This window comes from Phaethon aethereus (genome assembly GCF_964289735.1).
Source record: "Phaethon aethereus genome assembly, chromosome: 20".
NCBI lineage: Eukaryota > Metazoa > Chordata > Aves > Phaethontiformes > Phaethontidae > Phaethon > Phaethon aethereus.
This window is the reverse complement of record NC_138596.1, coordinates 9,520,394-9,533,499: the sequence shown is the minus strand read 5'-3', so window position 1 is coordinate 9,533,499 and position 13,106 is coordinate 9,520,394. Positions and strand designations below refer to the sequence as shown.

General features: G+C 48.1%; 1 protein-coding gene across 1 annotated transcript in view; it reads right to left on the bottom strand.

Annotated features, from left to right (window-relative positions):
* Positions 1 to 10,152: 10,152 nt before the first annotated feature.
* NOTCH1 (notch receptor 1) overlaps positions 10,153 to 13,106 on the bottom strand; it is a gene marked incomplete at both ends in the record, with an annotated part of 3,204 nt that continues 250 nt past the window's right edge. Inside the window, 4 exons of the mRNA XM_082009146.1 lie at positions 10,153 to 11,622; positions 12,088 to 12,185; positions 12,294 to 12,441; positions 12,788 to 13,083. Coding sequence (XP_081865272.1) covers positions 10,153 to 11,622; positions 12,088 to 12,185; positions 12,294 to 12,441; positions 12,788 to 13,083 — 2,012 coding nt within the window. The remainder of the gene's footprint in view (positions 11,623 to 12,087; positions 12,186 to 12,293; positions 12,442 to 12,787; positions 13,084 to 13,106) is intronic.

Genomic DNA, 13,106 nt, shown 5'->3' with positions numbered 1-13,106 from the left:
TTAATCAGTGCTCTTGCTTTAACACTAGTGGGACTTTGGCACAGTGTCAGAGTTATAGCTATATTTCAGGGTGGAAAGACAGGCACAGAAGTATTCCAACTGTACCAGCAAGAACTTCAAATACCAGTTAGGAATTTGGTGCACAGGAAGTTCAACAAATTAATTAGGAATATATATTTTTCAATTTTATCACACCTTAACAATCTGAGGAGGAGGGAAGTTGACAAAACAAGGGTTCTTTTCCAGTACTTGTCCAGTTCAGCTCAGTGAAGCCTTAGCAACATGTGATAGTCTTGTTTTCTAACAGTACATGACAAACATGTTCTATATCATATAGGGTGAAGTACACACGGCAATTGTTTCATACCAGATGCACTTCTGTTTACAGAAGAGAGAAGAAAGCTGTGCTATTTTTAATTATTTTCTTTTTTTTTTTTTTAAGATTCAGCATCTTGTCAGTAAAAGTAATAAAACAGGAAGCCAGAAGAGTCAGATGTTTGTTATGAAGCCAAAATTTTAATAGCTATAGAGAAGGTCAAATGCAAAATACTTCTCATTTCTGGCTAACAAAAATACACAATGAGTGAACACTGCATAACTACATGTATTTCATAAAGATTTACAACCAAAAAAAAATCCCATAAAAAGCATGCTGACCAGTATACAGCACAATCTATATAGACTTTATCAGACATCAGTACAACTTACCCCATGGAAAAACCCCTTCTACTCATCACTGCGGAATCCAACAGTCCTATGTATAATCCAGGCCCTCTTTCAGAGGGCCTGAAGTACCAGTCAACAGAGACAGGGTCTCTCAATTTCTCCCCCATATCCATATATTTCATAGCCATATCTTAAGTTAAGACTTTGTAAATTTGTTAAAACTTGTGTTTTGTTAAAATGGGAAAGAGGACCACAAATTGACTTCAACAGAAAAGCGTTAAACAGAAAGCTTCATTAGTTTAATGCATTACTTGCATTTTTCAAAATCATTTTTAAAACCCATCTGCCTGTTAAATTTCTATCAAGGAATACTTACAAATGGGGTTTAGTGCTTTGCAATATTTTCTCCTATAATGATACCAAAGTGAAGGTTTTCCAGCTGCCAACCATGTTACCAGGACACCCTGCCTAAACATCACCTCAGTTTACACAGGCTTAAGAAACCCTGGGCATTTCTCTAAGACTGTTCTGGACATCCCCATTTATTTCTCATCATGTTCTTTACTGTATTAATCTAACTGCAAAAATTCCTCCCTCCCCTCCAAATAAACTAGTGTTTTTATGCAACACACCGCAAAGTGGGGAGGGAAAAAAAGCTAATTAAAACATCTGCCAAGACAGTTACCTCCTGGAAAGCACTAAATTAACTGAACAAAATGTTGATACCTACCTAACACTTCTGTTCTTATTATTCTTTATTTCTGAAACACAGTTGAGCACAAACGACAACTGTTCTACAATTTAAATACCCACTTCCAAATTTCTAATGTGGACTTCACTCTTTACAGTGTCTTATCAGATGTACACAAAGAAAAAAAATCCTAATGTTTTACCACATTCTTAAAACAACCAGTACCAGTAATTAGCTAATGAAAATAAGCGTAGAGTTCTACTTGAAAGTGCTGGCTTGCTATTCCTACAACAGGATCTCTAATGCTGCATTACAGAAGTTCAATACGAGGGTATCAGATTCCTTACAGAAGGAAAGTTAATATTAACAGACTGCGCACAGTAGTAAAAGCATGCAAGATTTGAAGAATTAAGTCCAAATAAAATGTGCCTTGTCAGGTAATTTAAACTCAGTGATATTGACCCTCCCTGCCCCCAATCCCATATTAATAGAAATACTGATTTTTAAGAAATGAGAAATAACTACGTAAGTCTGGAGCAATCCAGCTCTGCTCTATCTAGTTTGGAATTCTTAACTTCCAGCAGGTTTACTAATGGGTAATGCAGAGCAGCCTGCTAAACATTAGTCGCCAGAAATAACAATTGCAGAAGTTGTTTCCAGACGTGCCAAGAAAATGTTACCGAAGAGGAAAAAAAGAGATTAAAACTACCCTCTAGACAAGGCCATCAATAAATTACACCTGATGAGCTCTATGGCTGTGATTAGTTTAAACTCCTCTGTGAAAATTTATCTGCATGAAGGAATAATTTATTTGAGGGGAATTAATTTAATCCTATCTCCAGGGGACATAAGCTAAATAAATTACTTTTAAACAAGAATGAGTATGCTGACAAAGCACATTAGAGACTACTAATATTAATTCTCATGTGTGCCTCTACATGTGTATGCACACGTTTATGTACCAAACAGTAAATAATATGTTCACATACACAGATTCCTAACAATGAGAACAAAGTGAATAGAAAACCCTGCTGCAATCCCAAAGACAAGAATAGCTGAAAAATGAGATTTGCGTCTTTAAAAATCAGTATCTGGGACACCAGTGTTTCAGTTTTCTTTTTCTATGCAGACAGCTGCACATCTGCACACATGTGGATGACTGAGTGAACACATTCTACATTTTTAGTACTCTTGACAGCTTCCTACTGGCTTTCTTGTAAATAGCAACCATAATTAAAATTTTATTCAGCAAAAAGAGCTCTTCTGTAATCAAAAGCAGACTTAATATGATTCATAGACAGCAGCAGCATAAAACATACCCATTTGTTTTGTAAAGGAGACTGACTACCTGTCCATCACACCAGCAGGTCCTGAACACTTTCACGCAACTCTACTGAGTCAGCACCAGTTGCTACTCCAACAAAGCACGGACCTCTGACACTTGACAACTCGAAAAAACAACCCTGAGTTGCGAGAAGTATCGTGTCTCTTCAAAAAAAAAATACACGACCACGAACGTCAGGCGATACTTTAGACCGCAAGATCTCTTTTTCTCTCCCCCACCCCATGAAGTATTATTCGCAAGGCCTGCAGCGTGTGCGCCTGTCCCACCGCGGCACTCGAGGCGACCCAGAACAACCCAAGCCCCGCAGGGAAGAGGCCTCGGCAGCACAGCCCCGCCGACTGCGGCAGCGCTTCACCGCGTCGCCGCTCCTTGCGGTATCACAGCCTGCCCCAGCCGGCACCAGGGGCCGAGTCCCAGGACCGCCGGCGACCCGCCGCCTCCCTGGCTCCGACTGCCGCCGCCCTGAGGCCAGCCCGCGCTGAGGCACGGCGGCGCCGGGCAGCTCCGGCCGCAGAGAGGGGACAGCGGCGGCCGCCAGCCCCGGGGCCCGCACCTCAGGCCCTGAGCTCCTCACGCAGCCCGCCCGGGTTTCCCAGCCCGCCGGCTGCCCCCGGCCCGGTGCGCCCCAGCCCTCAGCCGCCATTCGCGCTGCGGCAGCGCCCGGCCCCGCCCCGCGGTACCTGGCAGCCCCCCGCCGACGGAGACCCCTCAGCAGCGGGCGCCGCCCCCCCTCACGGCCGCAGCACCGGCCCCCTCCGCCGCCATCTTGGAACATCCGGCTCGGAGTTCCGCCGCCGCCGACGTGTCACGCCGCGTCGGGCGATGACGCCACGGCGCGTGCGGAAGCCGGCGCTGCGCGTGCTTGTTTGTGTTTCTCTTCTGCCGGCTCCCCTCGCTCTTCCGTGTTCCTTTAAAGGGAAAAGGGGGAAGGCAGAAGTGTCGGAGGGTAAAAAAAAAAAACCCAAAAAAAACCCCACTTAAGGGCGGAAGCGGCCTCGCCAGCGTCTGCCTCGCAGCGCCACAGCTTGGAGCAGTGAGGCTGCGGACTCGGGCGTTCCCAGTTCGAGTCCCGGCTGGGGCGGCTGCGGGCGCGGCTGGTCCCTGCGCTTCCTCGGGTCTGCGCTGCGCTCCCGGCTGTCCGCTCGGCGGGGCCTGGGCTGCAGGCGTGCTGGGGCGGGGGGAGCTTCTCCCCGGAGCGGGGCCAGCACGGTCGGGGTTTGGCGGAGCGTGGCCCCGTGGGGCGGTCCCGGTCTCCTCAGGCAGCCGCCGGGCGCAGCAGGATGCGGCGCGGCCGAGCGCCCACCGGGACTTCCGAGCTCCCGCGTCTCTCGGGGCGGGTGCAGTGGCGAAGGCGGCCGCCAGGGCGGGACAGAGGGCCGCCGGCCCCGGCGCGGCCCGGCCGGGCTGCATCCTGGTCCCGCTTCTGTCGTGGCGGGAGCTGAAGGCGGAGGGGTGGGGAGCGGGCGAGGGGGAGCAGTGCGGTTCGGGAGGCTGCTGCGGCTGGCTGGAGCTGAGAGCGAGAAAATCGGGCGGGGGGTTAAGGAAAAGGCACGTGTAAGAAACTGTTACTCGCTGCAAAGCGAGGTTTCTTGTCCCGCAGGTCCCCGGGGGCTTAATTTGCGAAGGGACGTTAATGACATGGAGGGACGTTAACGGTGTGAACGCGTGGGCAGGCTGGCACGAGTGTCCAAAAGCAGCAGAGGCCCGTCAGCCCGGCTGCACGCAGCTGCCCCCGGCACGCATGAACTTAAAGGCTTATAAAAGCGCTTCTCCGGAGAAGCATGTGTTTGCATGGGTTTGGGCTTTTTTTGTTTGTTTTTTTAACGATCGTGGCATGATGTCGAACAGCCATGTTGCGAGACTATCAAGATTTTACTCTCCTCCGCTCTGCGTTGAGGGGCTGTTTCACGCAAACACGAAGCTTTCACGGGGGAGCCCCCGTTCAGCCGCAAGACGTGTCTCATTCACAGGCGGTGGCCACTGTGCCGGTGTTGCCACGCTCTGCACCCAGCAGCAGCCTCGGAGGGGAAAATACAAACGACCTAAACAAACATCTTAATCAAGGGTCATTATCAGCGCAAGAGCTGTTCCTGCACGCTTGATCATTAAAGCAGGGTAATATCCTCAAAGCCCAGCCCAGGCAGGGGAAGCAGCACTTTGATGCTGGTGTGGGAACCAGAGGCAGCGCTGTGATTTTTAAAGTGCCTTTCATCTCCCTCTTTTGTAGGAACATTCTTATAAACCAGCTTGTCAAATACCATTTCCCTACGCGGGCATGAATTGTAGATAAAGCCCTGGTCTTCCCTTGGTATTTCCCCCAGCAGGTGTAATCTGAGGAAACATTATTTTAATTAGCTTGATTGGCTTTTTAAAAATACATATGTATTGTGTAAATCTGCATCTATACATTTACATTACATATCTAAACCTCTTCACCTACGCAGATACATACACAATGCAAACACTAAGGATGGGCTCTCACCTTGGCTGTTCTCCTGTAAGTATGTGATTATAAAGAATTGTCACATTAAGACATTCAATCCCTTTTTACCCTGAAGCTTTCCAACGGATTTGCTGCACTGAAGCAAATGCAGCCAGTTCTGGACTTGAGAGTGACCCATTACAAACAAAAAGGCTTGCTGGTGGGAAGAGGACAGTGTGTGTCCTTCTCTCCTGCTTCATCAGCCTACTCGGGGTACACACAAATGATACTGAACTTTTCCCATTAAATTCTGATAATTTATTCAGCGTTCAGGTTGCAGGCAACGATAAACACAGCCCTGCCCCAAGAGCTCACTATTAAAAGGATCATTCTGTGAGTTTAGAAACAGGGAAAATGGCTAGACAGTTTCTCTTACGAGTATCGATATTCCGTATCCAGTTAGCCGTATTTATTTATTTACTATTTATTATTTATTTACGGAGCTGTATTTATTTACTTATTTAGTTGCTGTATTTAAACTACCCCAGCCACATTAACCCGTGTGTAATTCGCGAGAGGCTACACCTTAGATGAATTTGGCTCCTTTTGTACATTCTTAAGGGGGTGATTTGAGCTGCAGTAACAATTCGGCAATCAGGGTTCAAGCAGCTGTTAGCAGCTTTCTGAGCAAACACCGATAGCCTGGAGGTAAAAGCAATACAGAGTAGCGATTTCTAAGTGTCCCGTCTAATTGAGCAGGAATAATGAAAACAAAGAATAAAAAAAAAAAAAAAAAGCCCTCCAGCATGTAAACAAATCATTCAGATGCACCGATTCCTCATAGCATCAACATACTTGCCATCGGAATAAGCTCGGTGGTAATCTTGCCTTACGCAAACACTTCTGAACCCTTCCCTTGGCATGGGACGTAATTTTAGTGCTTCTCAGCCTCTTTCACCTGGAATGCTGAAACAGCTGTGCTTGCCATGACCCATCCATTCCTCGGCATCTTCTGTTGACATGAGAGCTTGAAATTCAGCTCCCAGCATCTTTACTAACAAGAGGTAAAGATGAGCTTGTGGTTGGACAGCGTGGGTTGGTTGGAGGGGATTGGGGGAAGGCAAATCCTTCTGGATAGAGAGTTGGTGGGAAAGCCCTAAGTGTGGCGCGAGGGTTTGAAACTGGGGCCATTTCTCTCGTTTCTTATTTAACTTTGCCTTGATCCCAGCGTGGGATCTGTGACCCCACGATCATCTCAGGTACCCACTCAGGAAAGCAGGAACAAGGGACTGGCGGGAGTTCATGGATCACCAGGAGCCTTCATAAATTTAAGAGTCACTGGGGGCTAAATGCTTAAAAACTGAACTGTGTATCCTTACTCCTCTACTGCTTGGAAAACCTTTTTCTGACTTCTAGTTTGAATGTGGCCAATTTATTAGTATCTACTCACATGCCAATGCAGATCTTTTCATTTTGCCTCTTCCCGTGGTATTTAGCCTCCTCTTTCCTTATTCTGTCCCTCTGACCCATCCTCATGGAAAACTATGTGCTTTGCATCCTCTCACTTAAATAAGCCACATGTATTTAGTTGCCTCTTGCAATGTCACTTTGTTTTGCACATGCTCGAAACCCCTTTTTTTAACACATTCCAGGTCAAATTCCTGCCTTGACCATGAATGACTGGAGCGTTGCACACTGGACTAGGTAGAAGAGAGTCTCACTAATGCCTCACGTTGGCATGAGCATCTCCCGGTCTCCCTGGTAGCACGGAGGCACGCCGTGCTCGCAGCCAGCCACGGGCACGAGCGCTGGGACGTGTACGTGTGGGAGAAGCCTGGAAGGATGGGCTGCGTGGGAACGTGGCTGGATGTTCCCAGACGTGATTCATGGACAGCACATGTGCGAATCGCGGTGAAGGCAGACACACTTCATCTAGTGCATCCCAGATGGGATGCAGCAGGGCACAACGGGGGGGAAGAGCACGTCTCAGGAAGCCTATCTCCAGGGTGTCCCTCGGGGTAACGAGATCCTCACTGGTGAACCACGTTTTGCAGGGGGAAAAGGGATTTGTCTTCCGTTAAAATACCCCTTTTCACGGAGTTTGCAGGGAGTGCACGCTGGAACATCGCTTCCCTGACCTCTGAAGACACTCCATTTCACTGCTGCTGCGTGGCAGATGCAAATGCTGCACCAGCTTCTGAGCAGTTGTGCAGCAAATGTCTGGTGGCCCCGAATGCATCTAGGGGTGGATACCGGGTGCACGTACACACATGCCCACTCCCTCCCCAGCTGCGGAGTGGAAAATACCAGCATTCCAGGGGTTACCAGGCTTATCTGATCTGGGAGAAGGTCCATGGCTCCGCTATTTATACCCAGTTATTTTGAGGACTTTGCAGCTGTATTTGGACTACAGAGTCCCCGTGGGGAAGAGAAAGAATTAAATTAAATTACCTTAAAAATCTTGAGTGCAGTAAGGACAGCAAACATTTCTGCGCGGTGTTTGTGCCCAGAGTGGCATCAGTGAAACCTTCCCTCGGGAGCTGCTGCCCTTGCCGGTGTCGTCGGATGGCTTCCCAGTTCCTATCCGTGCAAGCCACCACATCCCAGAGCCCAGCCATATGCTCAGCGCTGCGTGTGAAGTAGGAAGCACTATACATAACTCTTAACACCATTTGTAGAGGGCTGTTTCCACAGGCACTATGTAATTAAAAGCACATGGCCATTTTTTACCCTTGGCCATCTCATCAGACAGAGAATGCTCGTAATAAACTGTTCCGAAAAACTGTTCAGAAAGGAAAGATTTAAAGTGACAGAATACAGTACTTTGAACACGCGTGAGTGACATTCTTTAAAACAGATTTTCAATAGTTCCCCTTTTAGATCCTGACCTAATGGCAGAGGCCTGGGAGGACACCAGCGCATCCACAGGACAGGTAAGGGGCTACCTGGGCAGAGCCCATCCTGGCCGAGAGCCTCGCAGAGCCCCTTCTGCCTTGCTCAAGCCAGACGTCTCAAGTCGGTGAGAGTTTTGCACAAGTTAAGGGGAAAGTTTGATTGTCCCAAGCCCCGCTCTGAGCTTTAACACAGAGAACAAGACATGAGGAAAGTGCCAGTACTTTGTGCCGCGAGGCAGCCCCGCAGTATTGAAAGACAGCGGGTATCAAGCCCAGATTCCAACCAAGTTGTAACAAAACCACAAAGTTCCAGTTTTAGTAAAATCTAGATGCCCAGAAGCATCATTTATTGCAAATCAGTTAACCAAAAAAAATACATCATTTTTGCAAACTACAACTTTGCATGTAGATAACTTTATTACAGAAGATATCTTTTCTTAAACTACACTCTAGTTTATAAAACATAGGAAGATTCAACACCACGTGATGTTTTTATCACTCATATTAGGCATGTCACAATAACAATGGTCTGAAATGTTAACTAAGATGAGTGCTCGGCAAGGCGCTGTGCCTTGAGAAATATCCATTTTATTTGGTGTTCTAATAAAAAGACATGAGGAAAAGGAACCCTTTTCTTAGGTTTTCTTGATTAACTGCTCGCTATTTGCCTGTCCCATACACATCTAGTCTTAGGGTGTCTGCTTGCCTTTGCACCCGAGTGAGTGATATTCCAACACCTCTATAAGGTGATATATTTACGATATATTTAAGACTTGCTCATTTAGATTTTTGAAACAAAATCCACCTTTTCTTAAAAAAAAACATATTTACAAACATTAAATCTGCCACAGGCTTATACTATATTTTACATGATACACAGAAAGAGTGTACATCAATATAAAAAAAGATGCATCACTCCAGACTAACAAGAACAAAATGTTAACGTTTCGCAGCACAGACGGGGCTGTGCTGACCTTCGCCCTCCTGTTTAGGCAGTCCAGCACCCACCAAAACCGGCAGTGCTCTCCACTGAGCACCCAGCAGTCGCGCTGCCAGAGGAGCTGGATACGGGCGAGCACTTGGTGGTGGCAGCGTTATAATGCTTTGTAATCTCACTCAGGTTGTCTGCATTAACAGACACACCTTCTTTAAAATAGGCAGGCCATCCTTAAAATAAGGATGTGGTTTACAAGTTTATATTGGCATTTATTTCTTAAACAGTTACTCAAATGCAAACATGAAAACAAAAAACAGTAAAGATAGTCAAAGTAAAATTAAGTCTCCTTTGTGTATAAACTCCACAGTTATGGGTTTGGTATACACTCCATCGTTACGGGCTGGCTCTCGTACAAGTTTGGCAAATACATTTCTTTTTGGTGGGGGACAGTGTTCATGTTTTGTAGGGGTTTTTTTAGCTCAGAACCTGTTCTTACAGGTCTATAATCCTGATTTTTTTTTTAGATCATAAAAATCCTTTAAATATATATATACTTATATATATAAGAACAAGAGAGAACAAAAATTTCTATTATCAAGGCAAATGTACAACTATGTAATACTGAAATTTAAACAAAGATTCATGACTGGTACCATAAAATGTCCTCTCAGATATAATAGCAAAGGAAACATTTTAAAGTACATTTCAAAAATCTGTCTATGCTTAATTTTTTTCCCCCCAAGGAGTGGTATTTTTAGTCAATTTTTCCTTCCCCTTTTCTTTCTCACCTCTCTTTCTGAGTTGAAAGAGAAAAAAATAAATTAATGGCATTTCAGAATCACAAATTGCTGCTTATAGCTTTACATACACATTTCCTCTCAAATCAAACACAATGAACCCCCCGAAACAAAAGAGAATGTCCTATAAAAACCTAATTTTTTGATTTCTCAAAACACAACTGGTGTCCCACATTGAGTTCTTAACAATAGAACATATAAATAAAAAGGCAGTGTTTTCATGTAAAATAAAAAGTACATAAATAAATACTAAAAAAAAGGAATTAATTTGTCTTTTTTTTTTTTATAAAAACATTTTAAAAAAGGATCCTTTAATAAAAGCATCCGATGTCCTTTTAAAAAAGATCTCCCTTGAGCTTCTAACTCCTACTGAGCGCCAGCGTCTCTGAAACACCGTCTTTTACTTGAAGGCTTCGGGGATGTGTCCCATCTGTGACTGCATACTCGTGGGAGGGCTGGAGATGCCCTCGGACCAGTCGGACACGTTGGAGTGAGGAGACGAGCTGGACCACTGGTCTGGTGACTCCGGAGACGGCGTTAGGAAAGGGTGGTCGGGCACCTGGAGCTGGTGGCTGGGGGTGTTGTCCAAGGGGGAGGAATAACTGTGCTGGGAAGGTGGAGTTAGAAACTGCGTGGTGGTCATGGGCTGGGCAAGGGAGGATGGCAGAGACGTGGGCAGCATCTGGGAATCTTGAGGCAGGATCGTGTGGACTGCCATGGTACTGCTGCTCACCGGCTGCATGTCGGGCTGGCTCAGCTCGGTACCAAGGAAATTTTGGCCGATGTGGCCGCTCGCATTGGAGCTGGGGTTGTGATGCTGCTGCGGCTGCTGCTGCTGCGGCTGCTGCTGGGGTTGTTGCGGCTGCTGCTGCGGCTGCATGTTTTGCTGCTGGAGCTGTTGCTGCTGCATCTGCTGTAGCTGCTGGCTCTGCATCAGGTGAGGCTGGGAAGCCAGCCGGGTGTTGGGCATGGCCTGGTAGCTCATCATCTGCGACAAGCTTGTGGTGGGCAAGCCATTGTGCAGGGAGGTCATCATGCCGTGTTGAAGGTTTTGTGTCTGCTGATGCGCCCCTGGTTGCATGTTGCCTCTCATCGGGTTGTACTGACTCTGGACCATGCCGTTCTGCAGCCTGGTGAGCCAGTCGCACTGCCCGTTCAGACCGGCCGCTCCGCCGACAGAGAAATTCATCGGCGCGTTGCTCATCACTGTGCTGGGGCTGGAGACCGGGAGGTGAGAGAGACGCGGCGGCACCGAATCGAAGGCCAACCTGCTGGAGTTTCCCATGGCCATATCCTGCTTCCCTGCCATGTTGAGGTGATTGATGCTCATGTGGGCATCAGGCATGCCTGGCAGATGATTCAGAGGCATGGAAGGTGACTGCTGAAATGGAGAGGTCATCAGCGGAGGAGAGGCGACATCTGACAGGTACCCATGGGGCGACTCCAGGGAGTCCACTGGAGACAACACACTGGCGTTGTCAAGCAGACATCCTTTTCCATCTTGTGATTTTTTCCTCCGGGCTTTGAGGTCTTTGGCATCCTTGCCATTGCAGCTGAGGCCCTTGGTACTTGGCTTCCTGGCCTTCTTGCCCTGGACGGCAGGTTTCAGGTTGCCGATGTAGCTGTTGGGAGAGCAGAGCGGTGGGGACAACGTGGGTGCCCCCAGCGGGCCGTTGTGCAGCGGTGGGCTCCGCACCAGGTTGTACTCGTCCAGCAGCCTCACGATGTCGTGGTGCATGCGCTCCTGGGCGATGTCTCGTGGGAGCCGGTCCATGTGGTCCGTAATGTCACGGTTGGCAAAATGGTCCAGCAGGACCTTGGCAGTTTCATAGCTCCCTTCTCTGGCTGCGAGAAACAGTGGGGTCTCCTCCTGAAAACCCAGCAAAGATGGTTAGGTTTAAGTTCACAGATTCTCCTGGCTAACACTATCCTGAGCTCCATGCCCAATGCCATGCAGCTGGGTGGCAGAGATGGTAATCATCTCTCCTCTGGTGAGGTTTTGCTGCTGCTTTTTCCTACCCTGCTGAGCCACATCCTTATACTGATATCAAACAAGGAACCCTACAAGTGATGCAGAACATGCGATGAGATGGCCACATGAGCACTGTATCATACTGCTCACCGAGCATTGCATGGCCCCTCAACATCACCTGTAGGACCAAATCCCACAATGCTTCTTAGAGCTAAATCCAACAGCTTCATTCACAGCAGAACAATCAAATCAGAGTCTCAGTGCCAGAGAGTGTTGTATTCTAGGCAAAAATTACCCTTTAACAGGCTCCCCAAATGGCTCTGTCCTTGCCTACATCAGCCCAGGAGACCCCTAGACCCCTACCTTATTGTTCTGCATATCTTTATTGGCACCATTCTTCAGGAGGACTACTGCGGCTTCAACGTTATTCACAGCAGCTGCCCAGTGCAGCGCTGACTTGCCTACGGAGGAAGACCACAAAATACAACACGTTAGTGAGTGGTAAGAGTAACAGCAAGCAGCCCTTTCCTCCCACCTCTGAGGGAGCCTGCTTTAGTTGCCTGCAGTACCTAGATCGTCCACGGCATTGACGTCCGCATGGCAGTTGATGAGATCGTCCAGCATGCCCTCCACAGCCAAGCGAGCGGCCAAGATCAGGGGAGTGGTCCCGTCATGCATTCGGGCATCAAGATCGGTTGCCCTGTTCCTAATCAGGATCTGCCACAACAAGGGCCAAAGCGAAGGAAACACAAACGTTAGGAGGGACAGACAGCAGACACTCCAGGTACCCAGGTCTCAGGACCTGTGTCCCCTTTCCAGAGGCTGGTCCCTCCAGTCCCCGCTCCCAGTCCCGGGGTGCACATCTGAGGGCAGCTATGCTGGTTGCTGCTTTGCTGCGCCTTGCCCTGAGACAACAGTGCTTCAGTTTTCAAGATTTTCACCCCACACCTTGCCAGGGCAAGCTGGAGGCGCTGCGATAAGCTCAGCTGTGTGACTGACTCAACATGTAGCACCAGTACTTTCCCCAGAAAACCCCAGGACTAGTGGCGAAAGGATCAATTACCTGGAAGACTCCTTGGGCATCGGCAGAGACGGCGGCGTGGAGGGGCGTCCTGCCCATGTTATCCTGGATGTTGGCATCGGCACTCGCTTCCAGCAGGCGCTTGGCAGCGTCCGAGCGGGAGTACCTGGCAGCCAAGTGAAGTGCCGTCTCGCCGGTGCGGTCAGTCTGGTTGTGTAAGCTGGCGCCTTGGTAAATGAAATCTGAGATGACGGCGGGAGCATCGTCTTCCTCTTCGCTATTGCCAGTCTCTAGCCCTCCGCCGCTGCACGAGGCGATCATGAGGGGGGTGAAGCCATCTGAAAAGCAGAGAGAAACTCGG